The 26,167-nt window shown below is 48.7% G+C and overlaps 4 protein-coding genes across 30 annotated transcripts in view; 3 read left to right on the top strand and 1 right to left on the bottom strand.

The window, feature by feature from the left end:
* rg (A kinase anchor protein rugose) overlaps positions 1-26,167 on the bottom strand; it is a 187,179-nt gene that overhangs the window by 25,265 nt on the left and 135,747 nt on the right. For 18 of the 26 annotated variants that reach the window (XM_033383033.1, XM_033383031.1, XM_033383032.1 and 15 more), the window contains 10 exons: positions 25,643-25,747; positions 10,927-11,053; positions 6,867-7,063; positions 3,973-4,094; positions 3,780-3,906; positions 3,585-3,704; positions 3,360-3,506; positions 2,434-2,992; positions 2,244-2,329; positions 317-457 (listed from right to left, as the gene is read on the bottom strand). In XM_033383033.1, the coding sequence (XP_033238924.1) occupies positions 317-457; positions 2,244-2,329; positions 2,434-2,992; positions 3,360-3,506; positions 3,585-3,704; positions 3,780-3,906; positions 3,973-4,094; positions 6,867-7,063; positions 10,927-11,053; positions 25,643-25,747 (1,731 nt within the window). Of the gene's footprint in view, positions 1-316; positions 458-2,243; positions 2,330-2,433; positions 2,993-3,359; positions 3,507-3,584; positions 3,705-3,779; positions 3,907-3,972; positions 4,095-5,925; positions 5,947-6,866; positions 7,064-10,926; positions 11,054-25,642; positions 25,748-26,167 lie in introns of those variants that run through there. The other 8 variants (XM_033383046.1, XM_033383038.1, XM_015185618.2 and 5 more) reach the window with 2 other exon arrangements.
* LOC6902051 (60S ribosomal protein L30-like) lies at positions 6,145-6,784 on the top strand. Its single transcript, XM_002133549.3, has 2 exons — positions 6,145-6,310; positions 6,421-6,784. Exons 1-2 carry the CDS (start codon positions 6,160-6,162, stop codon positions 6,747-6,749), a joined length of 480 nt encoding a protein of 159 aa, XP_002133585.3. The 5' UTR covers positions 6,145-6,159; the 3' UTR covers positions 6,750-6,784.
* On the top strand, positions 12,977-13,600 carry LOC6902052 (60S ribosomal protein L30-like). Of its 2 annotated transcripts, none has more exons than XM_015185631.2 (2): positions 12,977-13,137; positions 13,205-13,600. In XM_015185631.2, exon 2 carries the CDS (start codon positions 13,227-13,229, stop codon positions 13,533-13,535), a length of 309 nt encoding a protein of 102 aa, XP_015041117.1. In that variant the 5' UTR covers positions 12,977-13,137; positions 13,205-13,226; the 3' UTR covers positions 13,536-13,600. The 2 variants fall into 2 exon arrangements, with proteins under 2 accessions (XP_015041117.1, XP_002133586.1); XM_002133550.3 differs by having other exon boundaries at positions 12,988-13,147.
* On the top strand, positions 17,230-17,837 carry LOC6902053 (60S ribosomal protein L30-like). Its single transcript, XM_002133551.3, has 2 exons — positions 17,230-17,387; positions 17,449-17,837. The coding sequence occupies exon 2, from the start codon at positions 17,471-17,473 to the stop codon at positions 17,777-17,779; it is 309 nt and encodes a 102-aa protein (XP_002133587.1). The 5' UTR covers positions 17,230-17,387; positions 17,449-17,470; the 3' UTR covers positions 17,780-17,837.

The following is a 26,167-nucleotide window of genomic DNA, read 5'->3' as shown; positions in this document are numbered from 1 at the left end:
TGAATAATTTTGTGTCCGCCTAACGGACTCCCGTGTCCCGTTTGGCCCCGGACTCTGGACTCTGGACTGTGGACTGTGGCCTCTGGACTACAGGAAGCTTAGAGGGCAGGCAGTCTCCAAGGAGGCAGACGCAAGACCCAAGGCTAATAGGATATGCCAAGGCATGCGCTCGTGTCGTAAAATTTCTGCATGGAATTTATGTTTTCGGACGACGGAACTTTCCCCCCGGTCAGTCTTGTTCTCGGTGTCGGTGACGGTGTCGGTCTGGGCCTGGCTCTGGCGCGGTGTAGCACTGTGAGGCACTGTGTTTACTTACCTGCAGCATCAGCGCATGCGGCGTGTGGACAAAGTATGATACATTTCCCTTGGGGGATGACTGCAAACAGAGCTGGCCATCGGTGGCCACTGGATTGTACATGAAGACAATGGCATTCGACAGCTTGCCATCGTACAGCACCTGTGAAATGGTGGGAAAATGGTAGAGCTGGGATTAGAGCGGCCCACAGAGCGGCAAAGTCATTGAGTGGACTTCGAGCACTAGGACTAGGACTAGGACTAGGACACGGCCACCACGACCAGGACAGGACCATGATATTCCCCTGAAGATATGGTGTGGTCCGGTCTGGTGTGGTCTGGTCACGGCAGTGTGATTTACTTGGGCTTTGTCTTTAGCTTTGGCTTGAAAAAACGCAACACGAACAACCAACGACATACACAAATGAACGGCACTGTACTGTATGGGACTCCTTATACATCAAAATCTTATGTATGTATGTATGCATTTATTTACAACACGCATCGATGCATTTACTCGTATGTATGTACTTTCGCCACTTGCTCGAGGAGTTTTTGTTTGCTTTTCCTTGCTTCTCTCTTGCTTGGTGCATTATGGCCTTCTTCTTGGGCCATGGGCCATAGGCCGCCATAGGCATGGGCGTAGGCGTGGTGTGTGATGTGTGGTTTGTGGCGGTGTGGTGTGTGCGCGGGTGGAGTAAGCCGGTGCTCGTGTGTAGCATTATTATTATTATTATAGGTACGTATATTTATGTATAATTATAGTTATTATATTGCTGGCTGGATGGATTGCTGGCTGCATAATTTGCTGCTAAAAATACTTCTTTGCGATATTCAGAAACGCTAACGGAAACGGAAACCGAAATTAACCAAGCAAAAAATGAAGGCAAACGGAAACACACAAAAGCGAGAAACGAAGCAAAAGAAAGTTAATTCAGGGGAAACATAATGAGTATCTAAAAATATCTGGTGGCCCCTGATGGACGTCCATCCTTGCTATAGCCACACTGAATGCCCTCCTTGTTGTCCAGCTCTTTCTCAAGTCTTTCCCTATATGGCTGTATGGCTATCCTGCTAAGGGGTACTCCCCGTGTTCTCGAGTGTGGATGTGTTTTCCCATTCCATTAACTCAACATTCAAAATAACTAAAGTACTCCCCGCACTCCACTCCCCCGGTGAAAGGAGGCAAATGGCATAATGCCCTGCTCTGCCCGGGCAGGTGGGTTACGGGTGGGTCTAATGGCTCCGGCACGGCTCGGTACGGCACGGCACGGGTTTCGGGTCTCTGTTTCGCTGTGAATGTGGAACATGGCATAGAAATGTGTGTGTTTCTCTGTTCTGTTCTGTTCTGTTCTGTTCTGTTCTGTTCTCTGTGCCACGGAATATGGAACATGAGCGCCCAAAAGATTTCCCAAACAATCTACTCTACTCGCAAGGCTCGCAAGGAGCCAACACCCACACAAACACACACACACACACGCACCGTGAGTGAAGAGAGAGAGCCTTACATTTGGGCTTTGTCTAGGGGTTTGTCCATGGGGGTGGAGGTGGAGGTGGCGGTGGTGGCGCACCTGCGAAAGTATACGCTACATTTACTTCCATCTCGAGCCATTGTTGGAGCCATAAACTCCGCTTTCCCATGCCCCCGGCCCGGCCCGCCCCGCCCCAACCATCTCTTGGAGGAAACTTTAAAAAGCCGTTAACACAAAATGAAAATGCTTCAAACTGAAACTGAAACAGAAACAGAAACGGAAACTTTCGTAGCCCCAGATTCATATCGATTTGATTGCCCCGACCTGTGCCCCGCTAACTTCTTAATTGCTCTGACGACTACTAGGTGTAGCAGGAAACTTTTTTGGGACAGCAAAACAACTTAAAGAACTAAAAGGAAATTAAGGAATGTAAAGTAAAATAAAATAAAATAAAATAAAAAGGCAAAGTTCGCTTACAGCTTTCAGCTGGTTGATCTCCTCGGTGTCGGCACCGGATACGGTGTTCAGGCTGCTCACGCTGCTCGACATGCGACGCAGTTGGTCTGTGCGACAAAGTTTTTCCCCGACAAAATGAAAATTGGGAAATCAGAAATCAATTAAGCAAAACTGATGGACTCTAGGGCAAATCATAAGTTAATATAAATACCAAAAGAAGCATTTCCAGTGGGCAAATGGCCGAGCGGATCGTCCGCAGTGCCGCCAGCGGATCCCTGGCTTGGGATTGGGCTTTGCTGGTGCTGCTGCTGTGGATCAGCCACGATGATGTTGCCACCGCCGCTGCCGCTCTCGTTGGGTGTTGCTGCTCCTCCTCCGGGAGCAGTGGCTGATGCAGCCGTGGCTCCCGCTGCTGCTCCTGCCCCAGGTAGCGCGGCCAGGGTCACGGCATTGCGTGCGGTAAGCACTGCCCGGATCTTGACAAACGCCGCATTCAGATCAAGCCGCTCGTCGGCCCAGTCGATGGCCCGAGCCTCCTGCTCGGCGGCCAGGGTCTGGAACTGCAGCTGCAACTGCTGCTGGCCGCTGGCGGCTGCCGCAGCGGCATCGGTGGCACTGCCACTGCCCGCTCCACTGCCGCTCCCACCACCGCTGACGCCCAGTCCCCCAGCCACCATCAGCGACGAGGCTGGCAACAGTTGAAAGTGACTCACCCGCTTGTGATTGTCCGGCAGATTCAGATAGCATTCGTTATCGAAGCGGAACTGCGACTGTTTTTTTGTTGTTTTTTTTTTTTGTCGACAGTCGATTTTCGATTGGTGATTGGTGCAAAGGTTAGCGAGTGTGCGGCAGATAGAGACAGAGATATCGAAAGAGAGAGAGAGAGAGAGAGAGAGAGAGAGAAAAAGAGAAAGATAGAGAAGAGCAAAAAGAAAAAAAATTGAATAAAATTACATTATCTTCTGTACAGATATGGACAAGGACATGGACATGGACAAGGACTAGGACTAGGAGACTTGCTTGCTGCGCGAAAGCAAAGCAAAGTGATGGGTGCTCCAGAGGGTGCAGAGGTGCAGAGGCTTTATGTGGGTCTTTCAGATCAGGATCAGGATCAGGATCGGGATCGTCGTCACATACCTTATAGCCCGGCCCCAGGCGATGCATGGCGCAGATCTGTTGGGTGGTCAGCGCCTCGCTGAACAGATAAATGGCCGACATTTGGCCACAGAAGACACGCTCCTCGTCCAGCTCCGGCGTGGCGCCAATATAGCATTTGTCAAAGGGCTGTCATACAGAAGAGAGACGAGAGAAAGGTTCAAAGGATTAAGAACGAAATGTGGACGGATATAGGGATATACTCACATCGTTTGTCGAGACAAACCAGGCCATTTCGGTCGAAGAGGCCAGCTGTCCATTAACGAGGCACTTGATTTCGCTTTTCGTCCAACGATTGTATATATACACAATGGCAATCATATACCACTGAAGATCAAAAACAAAAATAGATATATTGTAAATGCAGCTCTTCGGTAGAGGTGCTCGTTCTATGACTCGTACCTTTCGCGGTTGGAACTCGTATTTGACGCAATGCTGAAAGCCCTTGCCCTTCACCTTCATGGATGTGAGGACCAGACAATTGCCCACAAAGTGCGCCGTATAGCCCACGCCCTTAGAGGTCTTGAAGCTGCCAAAAAGAAAGCCATAGTTAAGTAGAAACGGGGGAACAGGTAAACAGGTAAACAGGACTCACCAGTAGAGGTAGGGTTTCTCGCGCTCAATGTTCACCGAATTAATGGGATCCAGGCGAAACCATGTGGTAAAGGTAAATCCATTCTCATACGGCCATTTGGCCAGCGGCGGCAGGACCATGGCCTGCAAATAAATACGGAAATTCACATCAGATTTCAGATTTTAGATTTCAGATTTCAGATTAGGTTCGATTGTTGTACGAGTATCGATTGTATGCTGCTGCTGCTGCTGCTGCTCCACAGTCTGTTAAATACCAATTATGAACTTCGTTTCTTGGCCAGCATTGAGTCAAATAAACCACATGATTTTCTTTGTTCAGAGAGAGGGACAGGGAGAGGGTGAGAGCTCTCAGCAGGACTTGAGTTTCAAAATGGAGTTGAGAGTTCTGTAGCCAATTCCAATGGCAATTTCCGTTCAACTCCGAAGACATAAATCAAACCTTTGCTGTGCACTTCGGGTACCGTTGAAATGTATATTTTTGAATGGTCTTTGACTTGGGTTGCCTGTGGCATTCCGCAGTCAGATACACAAACGCACTCCCACCACTCACCTCACTGGCCTTTGAGCCCGGTGTGGGCCCCGAGACCTCAAGCTGCCACAGACACAATGCTACAACAGTCGCAACAGAAATGAACAGAAAATGAAAATTATAAGGAAATGGAATCTGTGGTTTATCGGACGGACAGGGCAGAGACTGCGGCAGACTGTGGCATTTCCTCTCCAGGCGGAGCTCATAAATTGGCCAGCCTGCCAGCAAGTATTTACGGACGGGGTTCATCTCTCAAATGATTGCCAATGAAATACAATCCCTCGTGTCTCTGCCGAGCACTTGACCATTGCCTCTTAATATACATACGAGAAGATTGGATTAATAGCACTAGTTTTCATTAATTGCCATTTAATGTCAAGCCTTTCTTCTCTGATCCATCAATCTATGTGAAACACTCAGAGAATAGAGAATGTGATTGCAAAGGTCAAGCCGATCGAAGTTTGATTTCCTCTGGACCCTTGCAATCTTGCACTCTTGCACTCTTGTGGTCGCCCAACCCTCACAGAGAGGAGCTCTCTCATTCGATATCCTTTCTCTATCGCAGCCATAGCCTGTCCTAAATCGGTTAGGGCTGGGCAGACGTGACAAAGCCCTGGCATTGTTAGAGCTGTGATGCGGTTGCACCACCGAACTTTCCTCCTTCCTTCTGCCCCCCTCTTCCACGTCTCTGTCAGACAGCGGAAACAGAGCCCCGGATATGCCACCCCGATGGTGGGATGGAGTACGTTCGGTCTATGACAAAATCTCATTATTCGAATCGAGTCTCTGTCCTCGATATCGCTGGCCGCCTGCCATTGCATTACAATCAGCACCGTCATCGACGGCATTAGTCCGGGGTCCCGGCCTGTGGAGTGGATCGCTGATCGGCGGTTAAGTGGGCGCCAGTGCTGGGGGTGGGGCTGTTGCGGCTCTCAGGATAGGCGAAAAATTAAAAAAAAGAAAATACCCCCCAAATGCGTGAAAAGTCCTCTTCCAAAACGCAATCAAGTGGACGAGGAGGAGTCCAGGGGACCAGGAACCATCAGCATGTGTGGGCGCGGTGTGTGGTGTGTGGTGTATGGGTGGTGATGATGATGATGGGCCAGCATAGCACAGCGCAGCACAGCACAGCGCAGCACAGCACAGCACAGCACGAATGGCATGGCTCTCCCCTGTTTATTGGACATTTTGTGCGACAATTGCGATTGCTATTGCTCCGCTCCTCCGATGTCCGTTCGCATTTGACTTCCAATTCACTTTATGGCATTTTTTATGTGTTTATGGCGAGATGGACACATCGATAGAGTGCCCGGTCCCGGATGGAGTGTCCCTGGACACTCACCCATTAGCTGTCCGTTAGAGGAGCGAACACAACAGAACAGAAAAGAACGGAACGGAACGGAACGGAAAGAAAAAAATACGTACACACATTTCGAATTCGTTTTAAGTGCCGAGCAATAAAATAAAAGCCCTCGTCCTGTGTGCCCTGGGGACATCATTCGAACATGTGTATCGAGCCTCGAGCCCCGAGTCCCGAGCCCCGAGCCCCGAGCCCCGAGCCTCGTGTCCTCTGAGAGGGCGGCTCCAGCTGCATTCAATAACGATTTCACTTTACTCTTTGACCGAGCTGCTATTCATTCCACTTTGACGCAAAACAACATGCAATACGTTTTCCAAGACTCGTTCGAGTCCGTTGCCCAACACTTTCTGTTCAGTATTCAGAACAGTGCCGCTGTGGCTTCTCTTGTCAATATCTTGTTCAATACTGAACATTCGTTTGCAACTCTCAGAATAATCCTGGTCGACGAAAGTGAGACAATTTTGTGCTCTATCTACAATTATTTTGCTATTGCACGAAAAAGATTCGCATAAGTATGGAGGAAGTAAACTATGTAAGGTTTTTCGGTTTTCCGGTTGCAGTTTCGAGAATGAACTACTTGTCCGCCTGTCTTGAGGTGGCACTGAAGGACGGCAAGTACGTCGTGGGCTACAAGCAGTCGCTGAAGGCCTTGCGCGGGGGCAAGGCCAAGCTGGTGATCCTGGCCAGCAACATACCAAGCGAAATGAAGTCAGAGATGGAGAAGTACGCCGCCGAGACGAAGACCCGGGTGATGCGCTTCTGCGGCAACAATTTCGATCTGGGCAACGCCATTGGCAAGTACTTCAATGTGGGCACATTGGTCATTACCGACACTAAGGTCTCGGAGCACATTGTCCACTTATTGGCCGCCGACAACCGCGAAAAATAATTTAAATAAAATGTTTTAATGAGTTATTAGCAAATGAGGTATGGCTCTTTACTCAGTGCATTCGCTAGTCGTTCACTCCGCTAGTCGTTGAACGGATATATGCAGGATTTTACTCACCGATCCCTTGCGGCCCGGAAAGCTGAAGAACACATCGGGCCCGTTGCGGTGCGGCATTTGGCGCAGGACGTTCAACAATTTGGCCGAGTGCCGCGGCCACTTGCCATTCGTTGCCTTCATCGTTCCGAAGAGCAACTTCAGCTCCTTGACCGTTATGCTGTAGCTGGCCAAAACGCCCAGCATCTCGATGAGCAGATCTGCAGGGAAGAGAGCGAGCAGAGGGGTAGAGCATTAATGTTAGTCGGTGACATGAGATATGAGTGCGCCGCTGGCGGGTGGAGGGCGGCCATTATGGGGGCTCATTCTTGATGACGGGAAACGCCTAATGGATATGGATATGGCTATGGGGGGATATGTCGCTTACGCAATCTCCTCGCTGGTGGAGGGAGCAGATGCGCACTGAGAAAAAACCAGGGCTTCCAAGATCAAGCGTGCACTGAGAAATATGTCTGAATATGTCAGCATTTCTACCTAGAAATCGCAATCGGCCCATTTCCTTCAGTGCAGCGAGTGCAAGAGAGTTCCCCTCCCGGTTTTAGTCACGGGTGCCGTGTCAGTTGCAAATACTCTCAGGCATGCGGCAGGGACAGGCTCTTAGAGGCTGACAAGGCAATGGTTCCATTGGTCCCCGGCATTGTCAAGGCATTTCAAGTGGAGAAACGGCCTGAGCACTGACTGACTCTCTTATGGAAAATAGAGTTGGCAGAAGACGGTCAGAGAAGAAATATAGAATATAGAAAACTGCAAGCTCATTTATGGCTCCAATTCTTCAAACGTTCAACATTCCGGTCTGCTGGCACATAATTTGTGAACAGAAGAAATAGCACCATCATCCATCTCTGTCTTCAATGAGCCACCGAGCGGATGATGATGATGCTGCCAAAGTTTTGGTCCGTTTCCAGCGCCCCCTCCCTGCAGCATTTTCAATCAACTTTGGCCAAAAGCTTGGCCAAATAGTTATTAATTCCAGAGTTCAAACTGATTGCCTCAGCGCCCCTCAGTGCCCACACTACGCCGGTGGTTCACCTACAGAACTTCACTTCTACTTCCACTGCCCCACCGCACGCCTCATCCGTATCCCCGAGCACTTCCCCAACTTTGCAACACGCCCTTGGGGCCTGGCTCCATCTGCCGCTGCCGCTGCCACTGCCACTGCCACTGGCGCTGCCACTGCCGCTGCTGCGCTATTCCCAAACTTCATTTGTAATGCACACTAATTGAAATGGGACGCTCGGGCCGTTTTAATGCTTGGACTGTTGCCCTGGACTCCATGGCCTCTGCCTCTGCCCCTGCCCGTGGCAGTGCCTCGCTAGACACCCACTCACACACCATCAACACGTTTCGGGTTGCGTAAATTAAGAAATTGAGTAACATGAAGCCACAGACAGCCGTAGGGCTGTAGGGCTGTAGGGAGGTAATACCTTTGGGCTTATGACTGGACCCGAACAACTCCGCCCACACTCTCCTTGAAGCTCCTCCTCGGCTCCACGCCGCCTTGTGCCCCGAGGCGACATTCCCAAGACGACAATGTCGCCCAGTTGCTCCCCAGTTGAAGTTCCAGCCGTGTCTGGTAGCAGCAGCACCAGCACCAGCACCGCTTCATTCCCTCTACCGCTTCATCAGCATTTAATTACATTTTCTTTTGGCATGCCAAAGTTTTTACTGCTCCCATTCCCCCCGCCCTTCCGCCATCCTCGTCGTCCCCATCATCATGGTCATCATGGTCATCATTGGGGAGCAGCAACCAAGCCATAAACGGGTGAGAACATTGTCAACTCCGAGAAAACAGAGCGCTTAGTGCAACAATTTTTCTCATCGGTATTTCTCCTACACCCTTTGCAAGGGGTATTCGCAATACCAGCCAAAAGGTCTACAAGTTTCATAAGTTCTATGGACATCAGATGGGCATATGGGAATTTCCACGGGCATATCTAACCTTTTATCTTGTGTCTGGACGCCAGGTCTTATTAGAATTAGTAAGATTCGTTACGATTACAATGGTCACTGTGCTCTAAGTTTAAAAGTTAAGTACAAATAAGTGAGACTTTGGCACCGAATTAAATGACGTCGATCGTTCAGATTGGGTTCCCTCCTCTCGTTGTTCGGCGGCCGCCTCTAGAGTCTCTCTCTCTCTCTTATCTTTCTGTCTACCAAATCCCACATTAATTAGCCTCATACTAGGTGCTATACTAATTGGTGCAAAGGTTGGTTTTTTGGCCAGTTTCTGTCTGCAAAACAGAAGTAGTTTTCGCGAGGAAATATTTCAATGCTACTAATTCTTAAATGTTGTGCATTGATGCCTCTGTTAATAATGTTTTTGATTTGATAGAAAAAGCGCTTTTGCACGGGACAAAAACTTCTTGGCTGGCCGAGATTCGGAAGTTTTCCTGGGATTTATTTTAGATTGCTGAATATGTAAGGGAGACTTTGTGGCAGAACTTGTATCAAGAATCAAGATTATAGCAAATATGCAACAAAAGCATTAATACTTAATGGGTTTTCACATCCAAATTCATGAAATAATATCGGCATATGCGGGAATTTGTTTTAATTGAGTTTTAACCTTTGTAGGCTCGGTGGACACCTTTAGGACACCTTTGGTAATGTCCATATGTAAATACGAATTTTATGTACTAACAGACTCTTTGATTAGCTGGTTTCAAAGTTGATTCGGAACCTATTCCGCTGGGGGGACAAGTCGGTAACCGATTGAACTTATTAGCTGCCATATTTATGATTGGTTTCAGGGATTTTTAATGCTTAGGAGCCTCAAGACACTCTTCTTTTTCTTTGGGGGATGGTTGCTCTCCCTTTTCTTCTTCCTCTCGGACCCCCACCCACCCCACGCACACACACACGCACACGCACACGCACGTGAGCACACACATATCGTGGATGGAAAACCACACTTGTAAAAGTTTAGCTCTAAGTTCAACTTTCAGCCGAGACCGAGACGAACGAAAGAACGAACTTTCAACTTATCTAATTTCTTGGCAAGTGTCACGTTTTGGCATTTGTCAGGTGAGGGCGTGGCAGAGAGAAGCAGAAAGACAGAGAGACAGAGACAGAAATGAGGATAGACAGACATCTCATATGTATGAAATTATGTCTTTGTTTGTGGCATCCCCCCAAGTCCCCCAGGCCCCCTTGTCCCCCATCCCACCCAGCGCTAACTCCGTCTGTCTGTCTGTCTTCTCAGCACATGAAGCTCAAAAGTCAGCGACTGCAAATTGACAGCAGTTACAGTTCGTTAAATGCGGCATGAAGCAGGGACTTGGGGCAAGCAGCTGCCACAGAGCGAGAGAGAGGGTTGGTTGGGTGGCGGCATGGGTGGCCCGCCTCTGGCTGGGAGACCGCAGATGTGTCATTGACTTAATAAAATCAAAATCAAAGCCAAAGGCACGCACATGCTCAAGGCAGAGAGCAGGCGGAGGAGGGGGAGCAGGAGCAGGAGCAAGCCAAGAATCTTGGGGGTTGGGGGCTGAGGAGTATGAGGTATCCGTGGCTCGCTAATGAACAGCAAATTTGCCGAGCTGCTTGTTTTCCCCATACTGTTATCGTATCTCGTATCTCTCCCGGGGTGCCCACCCACACCCACACCCACAGCCACCCGTACACCCACTGAGCACCACTGTGTTCTCTGTGTTCTATGTGTGCGGTGGTTGAGGGGTATGCCTGGGCATGGGCCTGGGCCTGGGACTGGGCGTGTCAGTGCTGCTGACAAGCGTGAAATTAATCGAGAAGCAATTCCACCATCCAGTTCCAAGCAGCCGACAGAAGATCGGGTCAAAGCAGACTCCAGGCCCTGGACCCTCAATATGTCGCTGGATAATATGCAACATAATGCCGAAGAAAAGCCCTTCCATCTGTAGCCATATTCCTCCATAAAAGTGCACCTGAAATATGAGTGGAAAATAAGGAAAGCTCTCTCGTCCATTGTTAAGCCATCAGCCAAGCTCTTGAAAAGACCTCCCACAGCAAAACTTCTTCGGGATGGATGGGAATGGATATGTATGTATGAGGGGGGGAGGGGGTGTTTTTTTTTGTGTGCATCACTTACCTGCCACAACCGTTTCGGAGCGCTGCAGCCGGACGAGGACATGCTCGATGAGACCAACGTCTGTGCAGGCCTGCAGATTGCGGACGCTCTTACGCAGAATCGCTATGAAAACGCTCCAAATTTCCGCCTGCAATTGAAAGATACAGATACAGGATTTGTTATTGTACTTTTTCTCAAGATACATCTACAGGAGGAAATGGGGAGAGGAAATCACAAGCAAAAATATATTTCGAAATCAAAGCATCAAAAGTTGTTCTTTCTGTGGAGGAGAGTCCTTTGGATGGTACTACGGCTGCTGCTGCTTCTGCTGCTCAATAACCAAAGTGAAGTGGCTCACACAGAAGCACCCATACATGGATAAACACTCTCACACACACACACGGAAGGAAAGCAAACAAATGAAAAGAACGAAAAGACCGAAATAAGGAGCTCACGCGCTCAAAAGTATGCAACACTTAACTGCTTTGCGGCGTTCTCTGTGTGCATGTGTGTGTGTGTGTGTCTAATGTAAACAGTCATTGAAATAAAGTAAAATAATGGAAAGTAATGGCAAAATAATCGCAAGCCAAAGACAGAGTCTGCCTTCGTTCGTTCTATCCAACGCTCTCGCTCCTCTCTTCGTTTTGGCATTATTGCCTCAATTCTCAAGAACAAAAAACAAAACGTTTGACGGTTTTTTATGATTATTGCCCTTTGGCGCACACACACAGACACAGCAGAGAGAGAGAGGGGAGGGAGGGAGGACTTGGGAGAGAAGATTGCACATTGATTGGTCATTGCAGGAAGCAAGGAAGCAAGCGAATATCATTTTGAATACTTATAGATGCCTAGCCCTCCCTTGGAGGGTATTTACAATTCAATAACAACTTTGCCACACACAAAGGAGAGCACTTTCAAATCTATTGAGACATAGCAGCTTAAGCAGAATTGTTTTTAATGAAGTTATTTCCAAAATCAGGCATCTTCTTTGCTGCCAGAGATCCCCCAGTCTTTGTCCTTTTTAAAGTGTATCCAAAGCGTCGTCCAAGCAATCGAAGTCTTCCTCTCTTTATTTGTATTTGTATTTGCATTTTTTTATTTTATTTGTGTTCGCTCTTCCTTTTTGTGTAATGAGAAATAAAATGGCCATGGGAAAATGTCCTGAAAGGAGTCGGAGAACGCCGCAAATTATGGGCTTAGGTGCGAGGCCTAATGACCCATTTCAGATACGTTCATCAGCTAAGTGGAGAAACAGAGTATAGTAGGTACGTCTGACCTCAGATAAAGCTCGAACAAGTCTGAAGAATTCGATCAGCCATTGTATCCCCAATCATTCGGTTATTTTCTGCTCAGCTCTGGCCCTCTTTAATCCCCCAATGCCTGTCCCTTTTTATCTATGGCTCGACGCTCGTTTTACGCCCCATTTTGTTTCCGTGAGTCCCTTTATCGCTTTCCCTGCTCTTTCTGGCTCCTTCACCTGTTCCTGTTCCTGTTTTCGTTGTGGCTTTTCTAATGTATGTACTGCACGCATAATTTAATTCGTCGATTCATAAATTGCCAACAAAAAATTCACACACACACCTGTGCTTCCGACTGGCTTTGGAGCATATAAAATAAAATATCCTTAAATTACACAACATCCAAAAAAAAACATAAATATAAATATGAATACGTATTTTCTGTGGGGCAGGCAAGGACTCGCAGATCCCTCAGCATCTTCATAAGCTGCACCACAGGGCACTTATTACGCTCGACATAATGCCCATGGGCGGGGCCCTCGCGTCTTTCCAGGCCTTGCCTCGGCTTCCCCCCATGTCGACTGTTTCTCGGCCAGAATTCATTTACTTATCTCTTGTTATTGTTTGCTCAACAGTCAGATGCCGGATTTCCTTCTCGAACAGATGGGATAGGACCCATCCATGATTTATTTAAATTTCATCGAACACTGCCAATAAGTGGCTGCCACTGTACGCGGGGCCTGGGGAATGGTCACACTAAATATCTGTTAGCCAACACTAAAGGCACTGAAGGTTACACAGCACTTTTGTCACAAATTTCAGACGAAGCAGGCGTTGACTGGACTAGTGTCCTGGTTTCTTGACTAAATCTAGCCGGAACTTCCATTCGAGTAAAAGTCACAGCAGTGTTCAGGTCGAAACGGGAAAAAAGGAAGAAAATTTGTATTTTATTTTTACAATTTTGCTTCCCTCAAAACGAAAAGAATTTAAAGAGGTTCGTCAAGGTAAGGCGATGCTGCATTGCTATTGTAGACTCGCTAACGCTGTTTCCCTTGTTGCAGACAACTAGGGTCTACAATCAAGATGGATATTTTCCGTGAAAATCTAACGGCAGTGATCAAGTCCGGGAAGTACTTCGTGGGCATCAAGGAGACCCTGAAGGCCGTGAGCAGCGGTGAAGCCAAGCTGGTGATCATCGCCGGCGACACGAGCGTCGGCCTCAAGACCGCCGTCGAGAAGAAGGCCAAGAAGGCCAAGGTGGAGGCGCTAGTCTTCGCCGGCAGCATGAAGGAGCTGGGCCACGCCTGCGGCAAGTCCTTCAAAGTGAGCTGCATGGCCATCACTGATCAAATGGCAGCCGGGATGATCTGCTCCATGGTCGATGGCTTCTAAATGTTTCACTGTTTTCTTTTCGTTCAACCAAATAATGTATCAAATATAATGACATAGCAAAAATTTTGACAGCTAACAGCTGATCCGACGTGTGCCTGTGATATTACCGATACGATAGTATCGTAGCACGGAAAAGTGGCGAGTGGCAGCTGTTTTGACAGCATTCAATTAGTCTCGGACTTTTCCTAAAGCGAAACTATTTGCTCTGCCCTCTCTGTAATTATTCTCTGGTTCCCCGCCGACAGCACCGCCTGATGAATGATCTCCAGCGCTGTGTCTGGGCTGGCCTTTGCGTCCGCCTTCCTGTTGGCTTGTGTGTGTTCTATTTTGGAGTATTTCCTTTTCCTTTTCATTTGATTCCATTTAATGTCGCTGATGGCAAGCAAGCAAAGTTGATTTGACGCCATTGCGTTTTGTTTTTACAGCATTATTTCTTAATAAGCGCCAAGCGGCAAGCACCAAGCGGCAAGTACCAAGCGGCAAGCGGCAAGCGGCATCGTCGTCGTTGTCGTCCTTCCGCCATTTGCCCAACTTTTATTCGCCGGCAAATCCCCTTGAACAATTTGTGTGCCGTTTCAGACAGGCAGAGGCCATGGGTAGGAGGCATGAGGCAGGAGGCAGGAGGCAGTAGGGCCCGAGGGCAGGGGTAGGCAGCGGGAGGCAGCGGGAGATAAAGCAAAAATTAAATAATAAGAGTAGAAACTTCAGTCAGATTTTATTACGTAATTGGGTAGCAATTTCTTCATGGCACAACACAGAGAAACCAGCAGCCAGCAGCAGGGGATGCACGGTGCAGGACGCAGGCAGCAGGAGGGGCAGCGGCAGCAGCAGGGACAGCAGCAGGAGCAAAAGATGCCACAGCCACTGAACACAAATTAAATTTGGCCTTTTCTCAGTCTCCTGTTACTCTGTTATCTTTGTTTTTTTTTCTGTTTTTATCTGTTCTGTTTCTTCTCCTCTTCGCCGTTCGCTCCTTTGGGCTTCCCCTTAAGTATGCCCCAAGACGCAGGGGGCGGGGGCGGGGCGGGGCGGAGCTCGAGAGTTTTTTGCCTCCTTTGAGGAACCCAGTGAAGCGTGTGCCGCGGGGGCCCCCAGGTTAAATTGAGCATCGCTTGTCCAGCGATGGCTTGGCCAGGCCCAGGTCAAAGGCCAAATGAAAGAAAATTAAAAATTAAGCGCAAAGTTTCCCCCAGATTTGATATATACTACATACAATGTACATACACATTACCCATAAATGAAACGAAACGAGTACCAGATCAAATTTATGCAATGGAATGGCCAAAGTTTAATTGCCAGTGGAGCTGGAGCTGGAGCTGGAGATGGAGAGCATGTGATGGCTTTTCCTTTGGATATGCTTGGATATGCTGCAATTTATTTGCAATTTACGACAGTTTTCCTTTTTGTTTTTCGCTCATTTTCCACTTTATCAGCGATTTGTGCGTCCTGGTTCTCGAGAGCCGCAGTCAAATCGTTTCGTTTCAATAGAATTTCAATAAATTTATCAACGTGTCGCCCGCTGAGTTCTCTCTCTCCCTCTCGCTCTGCCTCTCTGTCTTTGTCTCTGCCTCTTTGGTATGCTCTTTCTGCTGGCTCTTGGCAAGCCATTTTCCATTTGCATTTGCATCCTATCCTAGTGTCGTTGAACGCCTTCGACTCTTCCTTTTCCCGAGCTTCGTCTAGCAGAAACGGGCAATCGGTCGTATACTTTATCTGGCGACAGCGTCGCATCGTTTGCATGCCTGCACCCAGCTGCACCCCCCCTTTCAGGCTCTCTCTCTCCTTCTGCTTCGTTACCCCTATTCAATTTCAACACCCGCCCGTCTCTATCTTTATGTCATCTTTTTAGTGCCGTGCTGCAATCTACTTGTACTTCCTCTCAGATTCCCCTCTCTCCTGCCCACTCCTCCGTCTTGTCCCGGGCGCAATGCGCTTATGTGCTTCCTTCCTGCCACCCACTCTGCCCGCAGGCCCGCACTCTCTGCCTCTGCCTCTGCCTCTGCCCCAATCGCATCGCATCTCATCTGACGTGGCTTGGCTACGTGCCGCCAGTGGAGCCAGCTGGGTTCGCTTCGTCTCCCGCTTTGCAGCACCCAATCTGCTGCGGATCAAGCGGAAATTTATTATTGACAGCATCTGCCGCTGCAATGCAAACAACTGGTTGCAACGAAGGTTTGCCAGCCAGTGGGAGCCCCGAGAGCAGAGCAGCACGGAGCAGCATCGATCAGGAGGATGGAGTCAAAGCCACGCACACGGAAAATGCCAGAGTCGGCAATTTTGTGGACTAAGTAGCGTACGCCAGAGCAGAGCTCCCTGGACTGACTGACTGGCTGACTCTGACTCTGACTCTGAATCTGACTCTGACTCTGAGGGAATGTCGGATGGCAAAGACACTGACTGACTGACGACTGACTGGCATTGATGGTGGGCCATCTCTTTGCCACGGCTGCACCGGCAGCACCGGCAGCACCGGCAGCACCGGCTGCTGATGTGCATAACATTGACACAAAGTGCACGAGCAGCACGAGCAGCAGGAGCAGCAGGAGCTGCAGGAGCAGCGATGGCCAAATGACACAAACGACTGGCGGAGATTGGGGAGTCACTGGTTAGTCGCCTAAGCGAAGGGACAGGCGGCCAAATTGTCAAAGAAGAACAATTATAGATATTATACGAGAATTCTTTTATTTAAATCGAATAAAGCCACAAATCACAAGAGACTGTCTTGTGTTCCACGACACATTTTGGATTTATTTAGAGGTTTCTTGCAGATTCCTTCTGTGATCCTTGGCGACACTTTTGTCGCCTGTGGCTCGGCCGAATACAAATAGATTGCCTTTTGCTTTAATGGATGTCGTGCTGCTTGTCATTCGCTTCTTCCGCTTTTGTGGTGTTCCCTTACTGCAACGCTGCCGCCTGCCGCCGCCTGCCGCCTGCCGCCGCCGCCACTCAAGTGCCTTCTGACAAAGGGCAATCACTTGTGACCGATGCCAAGCCATGACCTGTCACCCCACTGCTGCTCCTCCTCCGTCCAACCACTCCATCCGCTTCCGCTTTGAGAATGCGAATGCGACTGGCGCTGGCACTGGCACTGGCATTGGCACTGCCTTCAGTTCAGCGAGTTCGGGGGAGGGGGAAGGGGGTTCTGGTCGTCTTTCAAGTTAATTACACCGCTTGAAACGCGGCTGCTGGTTGCTTGACTCCTCTGACTGCTGACTGCTGCTGCCTGCACTGTCAAAGCGTTCCATTTCAATTTATTTTCGGGCAAACTTCTAATTTATTTAATTAATTTTAGTCCTGCAGAAAAGGGTTGCTGCTGCTCCTGCTGGCTCCTGCGGTGGGGGCGTGGCCTCCTTTTAATGACAAATAAAATAAATTTTGTGCATTTTCCCTTTGTTAATATTTGTATTGTCTGACTTTCTGTCTCCCCGTCTGACTTTGTGGCTTGAAAAAGTTAGAGCTTAATTATTTGTTTTTCCCACACGTCGCTCGCTCGCTCTCGCACTCTCTCCTTGTCTCTTCAGATTGTACTTCCCTCTCGCTTGCAAAGGGTATTATGATTTTTAACAGATTTTTGCCATGCAAAAGGTAACAATTTTCAACTTCATTTAGTTTCGATTCAGTCGCGGGGAGTGTTGGAGAATAGCTCGCATATGCTCACCAACACTACTCAAACATAGCAAACTGTTACCCAACATTTTTTCACAATGAAGACGGGAATCAATTTTCAGTCCCAGCAGGCGTTGATTTTACATTATTCCTTGACTAAACCTTTGCCAGAACTTCCATTCGAGGCAAAGTCAGAGCAGCGTTCAGATCGAAGCGAGAAAAAAGGAAGAAAAATTTAATTAAGAGGTTCGTAAAAGTGTAAAAATACAACAATCGTGATTTAACCAAGGCTGTTTCCCATTCGCAGTCAACTAGAGTCAACAATCAAAATGGATGTTTTCTGCGAATGTCTGTCGGGTGTGATCAAGTCCGGGAAGTACTTTGTGGGCATCAAGGAGACCCTGAAGGCCGTGCGCAACGGTGCGGCCATTCTGGTGATCATCGCCGGCGACACGAGCGTCGGCCTCAAGACCGACGTCGAGAAGAAGGCCAAGAAGGGCAAGGTGGAGGCACTGGTCTTCGCCGGCAGCATGAAGGAGCTGGGCCGCGCCTGCGGCAAGTCCTTCAAAGTGAGCTGCATGGCCATCACTGATCCAACTGCTGCTGCCGTCATCTGCGCTATGGTCGATGGCGCTTAGTTGATAGTTCCAATGTTTCCATTCAATCGAATAAAATGCCCCGGCAATAATGTTGACAGTTGTCTCGACTACAGGGTGTCTGAAGGGCATCTACCACTTCGTGGCAGGTTCGGTTGTGCTGTGTCTATTGTGTGGTCATTGTCTAATGGTTTCTGTGTTTGGCTTTCTTTTTCCATCAAAAATTGTCCCTTTTCTAGCGTGGGCGGAAAAGTTTTGCCGCCTGACAGTTTTTGGCCAGGGGCTCCCTCGAGATGAAGAAGTCACCTAATGGATTCAACCTTTTCCTTTCCTTCTGTCCCTCTTTTTCTGGGGACAACAACCCACTAACAAGTTAATTGAGAGCAATTTTCAGTTTTCTCATCGTTGAATCACATTAAAGAGAACGGGAAAGGGGATAGGAGAAGGAGAAGTATTATATTAACTGTACTTGTAATTAAGAATCGACCGAAACCGATTCCGGGTGCGGACTACGGGTCTCTCTGGGACTTCGGGGACTCTGGGAGTCCGGGCTCTCGGTTGTCCGTTGTCCGTTGTCCTTTGTCCTTTGTCCGTGTTCAGTTGCCCATTAAGGTGTCACAAATTGAAAGCGAGCTGTTAAAAAGGCGCTGCTTGCCGCAGCGACGCGCTTAAAGTCGCGCGCACAATCACTGACGCCTGACGACCCAGCTCCACCCCAGCGCACCCAAAAAAAGGGGTGGCAGAGGCATGGCCGAGGGTGGGGGTAAAAAGCGAATTATGTCAACCTTTTGATGCTGTCAAGTGCCGCAAATTGAATTATGCACAAAGGAGAAAAGGTGTTGCCAGAGTCAACAGCCGTCTGTCTCTGTCGCTTTTCTCTCTCTCTCCATCCTTTGCCCCACTGAAGGACACTCTCACCAAAAAAAAAAAAACCTACAAAAAATACAAAGGAAAGCTGCTGGAGAGTCGTCTGTTGTGTTAAAGGATTCGCATTTGAATGATTTCTCGTGCGCGCGTTTTAAATCGCCCGCACTGCCGCGTGGGCGTTTCCAGTCGCGCGTGCGGTTTTCTAATTAATTCTTATGCAAATATCGCTCTCAGCCACACCCACACCCACGCCCCCACCAACCAACCCCTCTAGGGAGTCAGGGGATTCCTCGGAATCCGAATCTCGAATCCCGAAACCAGAAACCCGATGCTCCTGCGAAGCCAATGGAAATCGCATTAAAATTTCCCGCATAAATCGCGATGCCGCAAAACAAAGTGAAAACTCTTTTTCCTTCGTCTAGCCGGATAGTGGGCTGTGGGCGGTGGGGAGGTGGGGGAGTTGCCATGTCAAACATGAAATTCAATTGTGTTTTTTTACGTGTGTATCTGTGTGTGTGTGTGTGTGTGTGTGTCCTGTGTAGCATATGCGACTCAGGGATTCCAGGATTTGGAGCGGGTTTTGGTGGGGGCACTCGTGCATTTGTGCAAAACTTTCACGTTGACATTTCCATAATAATTTTCTTTTCATTCTTTTCCCATTTCACTCTTTCACTTTGATTTTTTTGTCTTTTTTTTTTTGATTTTGATTTCTTTTTTCGGCCGCAAAAAGTTTGCATTGCTTTTGACGCACGACTGGCTACCGGAAGTGGGCGGATGAACGGAAGAGGTCCCACTCCCACTCCCACCCCCTCACCCACACCCTCCCTTGACCGTCCCCGTCGCCGAGGCCCCTTTTTGCTCTGCTTTTGCTCTGCGTCCAAGCTGCCTTTTTGCATATTGATGAGAGGCAGAGCGAGAGCCGTCCGTCCGTCAAAGGGGGACTGGGAGCGGGAGTGGGACTGGGAGTGGCAGTGGGCGTGAGAATGGGTTATCTGGGGAAGAAAATGGAAAATCTGAAATCCAAAATCTAACTTGAGGGTAGCCCTCGAGTGATGCGCGGCCCACGCACCGTGTGTCAAAATTGAATGACAAAACTCATGTGTGTGTGTGTGCGGCGGGAGTGGAGGGGCGGCAGTGAGGCCGCCCCCCCATTCAGAAACACTTTTTCGGAGCCGAGGCAGTGGCAGGGCCAGTGCCCGGCCCCCAAGCCACGAAAAATGCAAAGCAGCTCGGAAAACGTACGAGTATTCGAAACAGTTTGGGTCTCACGCAGCAACCGCCAAATCCATCGCATCTTGCTGCCACGCCCATATGCTGTGGTGCGTGTGTCCTTAGGCCTGGATGGCGTCCTTAAAGCAGTTGAGAACTTTATACATTTTTCATGGCACAGACGGGGGAAAAGCTAAAATAAAAACCGGGCAAAACAGCAAAATGAAACCGGGAAAAAAGCGAAGCACATACACAGATTTGGGGAGCAAAAATTTCCATCGTTATGCGGTCGGTCGGTTGGTCGGTTGGTCGGTTGGTCGGTGCTTGACGGCGCAGATTTCCCAGGGAAATGCAATCTAATTGGCATTTGAACTGGGATTTGTCATGGCTCCCAAAAGAGCAGACAGAGAGAGAGACATTTGTTATTGTACGACAGAGGTAATAGAACTAGTCTCGCGATTAAAGGCAGAGCAAGAGGAGATCCCACCTTCCTAGGGAAACTCGAATCAGAACAAATTTCTATCCAAATGATATTCAATAAATAATCTTCGACCAAAGGATGAGGGATAGAAAGAGGGTCTTAGAGACCGGAAATTGATGAAAACCTTCCATTAATTCAAGGTCAAAGTGAGCACCCTCCACTCTCTTCTTTTCATTTCAATTGAAATTAACTTTCAAGTTCGGTTTGCGATTCGATTTGGCTATTTCAAAGATCTAAGATTTGTATGCCCTTTGCATCCAACCCCTCCCCCCAATGCCACCCCCCCACCCCATTGTCTGTGTCATGTGCTGTACTTAAAATGCTATTAACTCCGAGGAGAGAGAGAGAGTTTCGAAGAAGAAACACACACAGCAAAATTATATTGAAACTTGTGCGGCTTTTTGGCTTTTCAGCCTCGCCGCCTCGCCGCCTTTTTTCGGGGTAATTCTATTTTGTCCTTTGGGGCCTGGGTGGGAGCTTTGGCTTTCCGCTTTTCGGAGGCGTCTACTTAAAAATACATTTACACTTTAATGACGGGGTCTGCCCCACAATGTGGCAGTGGCAGTGGCAGTGGCAGTGGCTGTGGCACAGCCAAAAACAAATCAAAAAGAAATTAAATGACCTTTTGCACATGGCAGACAATACTTTAAACTCAATGGGTGGCCTCGGGGGCAGGAGCAGCATAGACCAAGGGTGGGGCGTTGTGGGGAGTCGGCAATCGGGGGTCAGGTTCGGGTCATTTCAATGTGTTTGACTGTCGCCGTTGTCGTTGTCGTTTGTCCCCTACGTGACGAGAGCTGCCAATACCCAGGAAAAAAAAGAAGAGAATCCGAAAAGGGAGCACAAAAATAGATGTAGAAGAGAGGAGAGAGACAGGGGGAGAAAGCGGGTAGCACAAATGTAATAAAAGGCGGCATCAAAAGGCCAAAAACAGACACAAAAGGCAACGTTGCCAATACAAATGGCAGATCCATGGTCCCTGGTCCCTGGTCCCTGGCAGTGGTCCTTCTCCTGTTCCGTGGGCTAATGTTGAACCCATTTCAAAGTGTGTCCTTCCACCCTTCCACCCGTACAACCCTTGCCCCACTGTCCGTGTCCGTGTCCATGTCGATGTCGTGGTCCATGTGTCCGCCCCCCGTAAAAGAAAAAAAAAAAAAAGAAGAAAACTTTTGTTATTCTTGTGTGCATTTCAATTCGCTTCTCCCTCGGACGGTCGGTCGCCCATTGACTGGGCCAATCACAATTCATATTTAATGCCAAGTTCGATTCCTTCTGCTCCTGCAGTGGCTTTCTGCCAGTGGCTGCCACCGACAAAGCCCCGACTTTCCTCGTGCCCCCCTGCAGTTGCCGTTCAGCATTCAGGCGGCTTGCATTTTAATTTTCCTCTTTGTCGGACATGTCCATTGACATGGCTGGACGGGAATAGGCGATGTGACAGTGTGGCCACAATGATCAGGAGAGAGGGGCAAGGAGTGTGGCCAGAGTGCATCCAGAGGCACTTTTATAGTGTGACCAGGCAACTCTTGAAAGAACTTTCTTTCATTCTAGCAAACATTTTCCTCTCCTAAGTGGAAATACCAAACTAAAAACATATAAAATACCAAAAAATACCAGTTTTTGTAATGCCAAACAGATGTTCAATTGAAAATGCAACGACAGTCCGCGTCCAATATATACTATATGCATGGGTTCTTTTCATTTTATGGTCACACTAAAAATTATACAGTATGGAAGGACACATAGAGAGTGAGGAGAGGCAGAGAATAGAAATGGAGAAGGGGAAAACTTATAAAATATCTGCAAGGAATACAAATTCGATTCATGAATAAATTTTATGTACAGCCTTTGGCTGCTTTCTATTTTATGGCATGTTGTTCTCCCACTCTTTTGGGCCGGCTTCGGGGGGTGGGAAGGGTGGAAGCCAAGGATATCTGCATATCTCTTCTCGACTTTGGCATTGCTTTCGGTACGAAGTTGATGATTTACGAACAGACACCGACACACTCCCGTACTCCAGATAATTACGCTATGGTCTAGACTTCAACAAAAAAGGGGAAAGCGGCTAAGCCGATGGAAAGTTTTTCTGTAAGCAGGAGCTGGCAGTTGGATGCTGGATGCTGGATGCCAACTGGCGTTGGAGTTGGTGTTGCCTGTTGGCACTGGGGCAACATAATCACAAGTTAATCCGCCATCCAAGGAGGAGCCGGAGCTGGAGCCGGAGCCAGGCCAGAACTCTGTTCGAATGGAGATAAGATACACAACTTTCCAGATACTTGCCGGAGAGGGGGCTCGGAAGTGTTTCTGCTTCTTCTGGCTTTAAAGTGTTTTATTTTCGTCCCCTACGACTCTGTCTAATGGGGTTTCCGCATTCCCTTTCGAGAGATATTTGCCCCACAGTGTGTACTGGCCCAGTCCCTGTCCCAGTCCCTGCCCAGCCCCTGGTCATCGATGGGGGTCTTTGTAAATGTTTGCAGCCCTAACAATGTTATTTACAGCAGCTGCCGCCAGGTGCAAGGCTTCGCCCCCAAAAGGAGGCAAAGAAGCGAAAGGCGAACGGGTCCTCCGGAAAGGACAAACAAAAAGCTACAAAAGGAAAAGAAAACGAAAGGAAAGGTAAGGTAAAAAAAAAGCGGGAAACCAATTCGACGAAAGGTGAAAGGTGTTGGGCTGTTGATTCTCTCGCCCCCTTAACCCCTTGCCCTTCCGCCAGGGGGCCGACGGGGCCATGCCCCGGCCCGACTGTGGCAAGAGTTACGCAAATTGCTGAGCTGGCGGCAAAGGCTGTAAAATTTTATTGAGCATACACGAAGCATGAAGCATTGTGGCACGGGGCATGGGGCATGGGGCATGGGGCATGGGGGGCGCACTGGGCGACGGGCCACGACAAATATGCGGTTAAGGGGAGGGAAATGAGGGGTCGGGTCCCGGCTTGGGTATGGTAGGCCGCATTACGGCCTTAATTTTCAAAAGAAGCTTTGATTTGCCATCACCCCCAAGGAAGAGGGCTGGGGCGGGGGCAAAGGGCGTTGCGATTTATTGTCAAGTATAAAATGTTATGGCCATGAAAGGAGTGGGACCACCTGCGGGACCAGTGGCTAAAACAGTTATTTGCACTTGCCCCCGATGTGCTCCGGCTACGTGCCGAATCAATTGAGTGACGGCTACTGCTGCCACTGCCACTGCCGCTGCCGCTGCCGCTGCGGTGCGGTGCGGGGTGGCAGACAGCTGTAAAATGGGGCAGCCATAAAACGGGTGGCACTCGGCGGTAGTGGGAAGCCCGTACTGTAGTTACACATAAATCATTTAAGTCCGCTCCGCTCTGCTCTGCTCTGCTCTGTGGCTCTCGTGACTCCTTCGAATCTATGCAAAATGTTTACTCAATGCGCGGCCTGGCCATAAAATTGTTGTAAATTCGTAGCAGGGGACGGGGGGACGGGGGGACGAGGGGACTCGCACCTGCCACGCATGCCAAATGAACTGGAGAGATCTTCGAAGGCAGCAGCCTCCAGCCCCCAGCCCTGGCTCTCCGCCCCCGCAAATGATGCATATTTGATGCTTATTTTACATATGCCAACAGCCATACCATCCAGGGGACGACACATGCTCGCGAGAGCACAGAGACACAGAGACACAGAGAGGGAGAGAGCAGGAGAGGAAGGGTGGGGAAAATTTGTCACTGACAATTTTCATTAATTTAAAAAGCCAAATAAATTGTGCCAGCATTCAACCGCAAACACCCACAAGACACACAGGTATTTCGCTAGAAAGGAAAAGGGAAAAGGCAGACTGAAGAGATACCCTTTCCGATGCAGCCTCTGGGATATATGGTTGATCTATGAAGAAGGGGCTAAGGGGTAAGAAGATTGTATTCGTATTCATCGGTGGGCTCTGTGGGCGGAATAATGATACCCGCTTCTGGAAAAGGGTAAAACAAGCACACAATCACGCATCCCGCAGCACACGCACACGCACACGCACACGCACTTGGAAAGGGAGCAAGACGAGGGAGTGAAAGAACGATGGTAACAGGGAAGGCTTAGAAGTGGGACCTGCCGAGGCGTCACGCCCACACGAACATTAGCTCTGGAACCACCTGCCCAACCGCCCACACAATCAGATTTCCCCCGAACCTCCTGGCGCCCACGGAGCCAACCCACAAAGAGCTGCGGTGGGTGTCGGAAAAAGTGTCAAAAATACGTGGAAAATTCCGACGAACGGAACGAAAGGCGCCCCACAATGGCATGGATATTTGGCAGAATTTAAATATGCATGAAATCCTCATATATTTTGGTTGAGTTACAAAAATGTGGACATTCCCGAACAATTCGCAGAAATAATGGTCGTGATTTCTGATGATTTCGTTTCGGTAGCGGTGTAAAAGGGGCAAACATGCTGACTTTCCTTGGAAAGCCAGTCTGGCAAGCAACTTCCATCGGTTTCCAGGACAGCACAGCCTTTGTATTGGGCTGGCATTTATTCTAGCATAACTTTTTGAGTAGTTTTCCGTGGAAAAAGGCAAGCAAAGAGTGGCGCGTGGTGCGTGGGCGCGTGGCGCGTGGCACATGGGTGGGGGAGGGGGGTATTTCGGGGTCAAAGAACTAATGAAATGAAAACTCATTAAGCAACAACTTTGTTGCGATTTGTTGTCGCTGTGACACGGTTACTGTTGCTCCTTCCAGCATCCGATGTCTGCTCTGGGACTCCAGGGGAGCGACAGGACACAGAGGAGCACACTTCCTGGCAACACACACACACACAGAAATGCCTAGTTGAAAAGTTAGCGGATCCTTTTTGCTAGCATTCATGCTAATAATTTGATGGCACAACGGCACCGAAACGAGGACGACGAGTCCTCGACTCCTCGACTCCTCGACTCGACATCTTTCGACACCCTTCTGCAGGGGCCATCGCTGCTCCAATTGCAGCAACAGCATCGTTATGGTATATAAAGGCAGCCCCAGAAAAAACACACAGCAGCAGGAGCAGGAGCAGCAGGAGCAGCAGTTGAAAGCCATTTCATGTTGATGTTGCGTTTTCATTACGCGCAATTTTGGCAGCCACGCCCCGCCCCCTGCTGCCCCCTGCTGAAGCCTGCTGCCTCCTGCTGCTGCCGGCTGTTAATTTTCTTTGATGCCGCAGCGCGAATTGAATTAAATTCTATTAAAAAAGTCACCCGAAAATAAACGAACACAAACACACAGACAGACACACACACACACACACACTCACACACACAGGAAGAGAGAGAGATAAAAGTATTTTTGAAATAAAATACAATTTCATCCGGAACTCAAACTGGAAAATGGAGAAATGGAGAAATGGGGAAATGGCGGCGGGGAGACACTCACCTGCAAATTGGGCGGACAATGATCCAATAGCTCCAGCATATGTTTGATATTCTGCGCATCCTGTATCACAAAATTCAATTCCATATCGAATTCGCCGCCGACCAACTGGAAAAAAAACGTAGAAAGGAAGGAAAAACATGAGGAAAAACTGTATGCAGATACGCCAGGAAAGTGTTGCTGCAACTGTTTCAACAATTAGTGCCACACCAAAATATCAATTTAAACAATTTTAATATAATAATGTTTTCATGCTTTTTCTTCTCTCGACTGGAAAAAGTGCCAAAAAAACGTTTTCTGTACAGCAGATTTGTAATTGCCAAAGTTTTTGAATTGGAAATGAATCACATTTTCAGCTCAAAACGAGGGTGCCGTTGTAGGCCGCGGCATAGGCCGCAGTTCTACCTTTATAGCCGGTACTCAGTCGGTGTACAAGCGAGACTATTTATGCAATTAATACAATATATTATGATAATATATAATAACCGATGGCACCGTTTGGGACTTCGTTTTTACACATTAGAATTT

The sequence above is a fragment of the Drosophila pseudoobscura genome, chromosome X (assembly GCF_009870125.1).
Source record: "Drosophila pseudoobscura strain MV-25-SWS-2005 chromosome X, UCI_Dpse_MV25, whole genome shotgun sequence".
Lineage (NCBI taxonomy): Eukaryota > Metazoa > Arthropoda > Insecta > Diptera > Drosophilidae > Drosophila > Drosophila pseudoobscura.
Note: the sequence above shows the minus strand (reverse complement) of the source record. Positions and strands in the feature narration are given on the sequence as shown.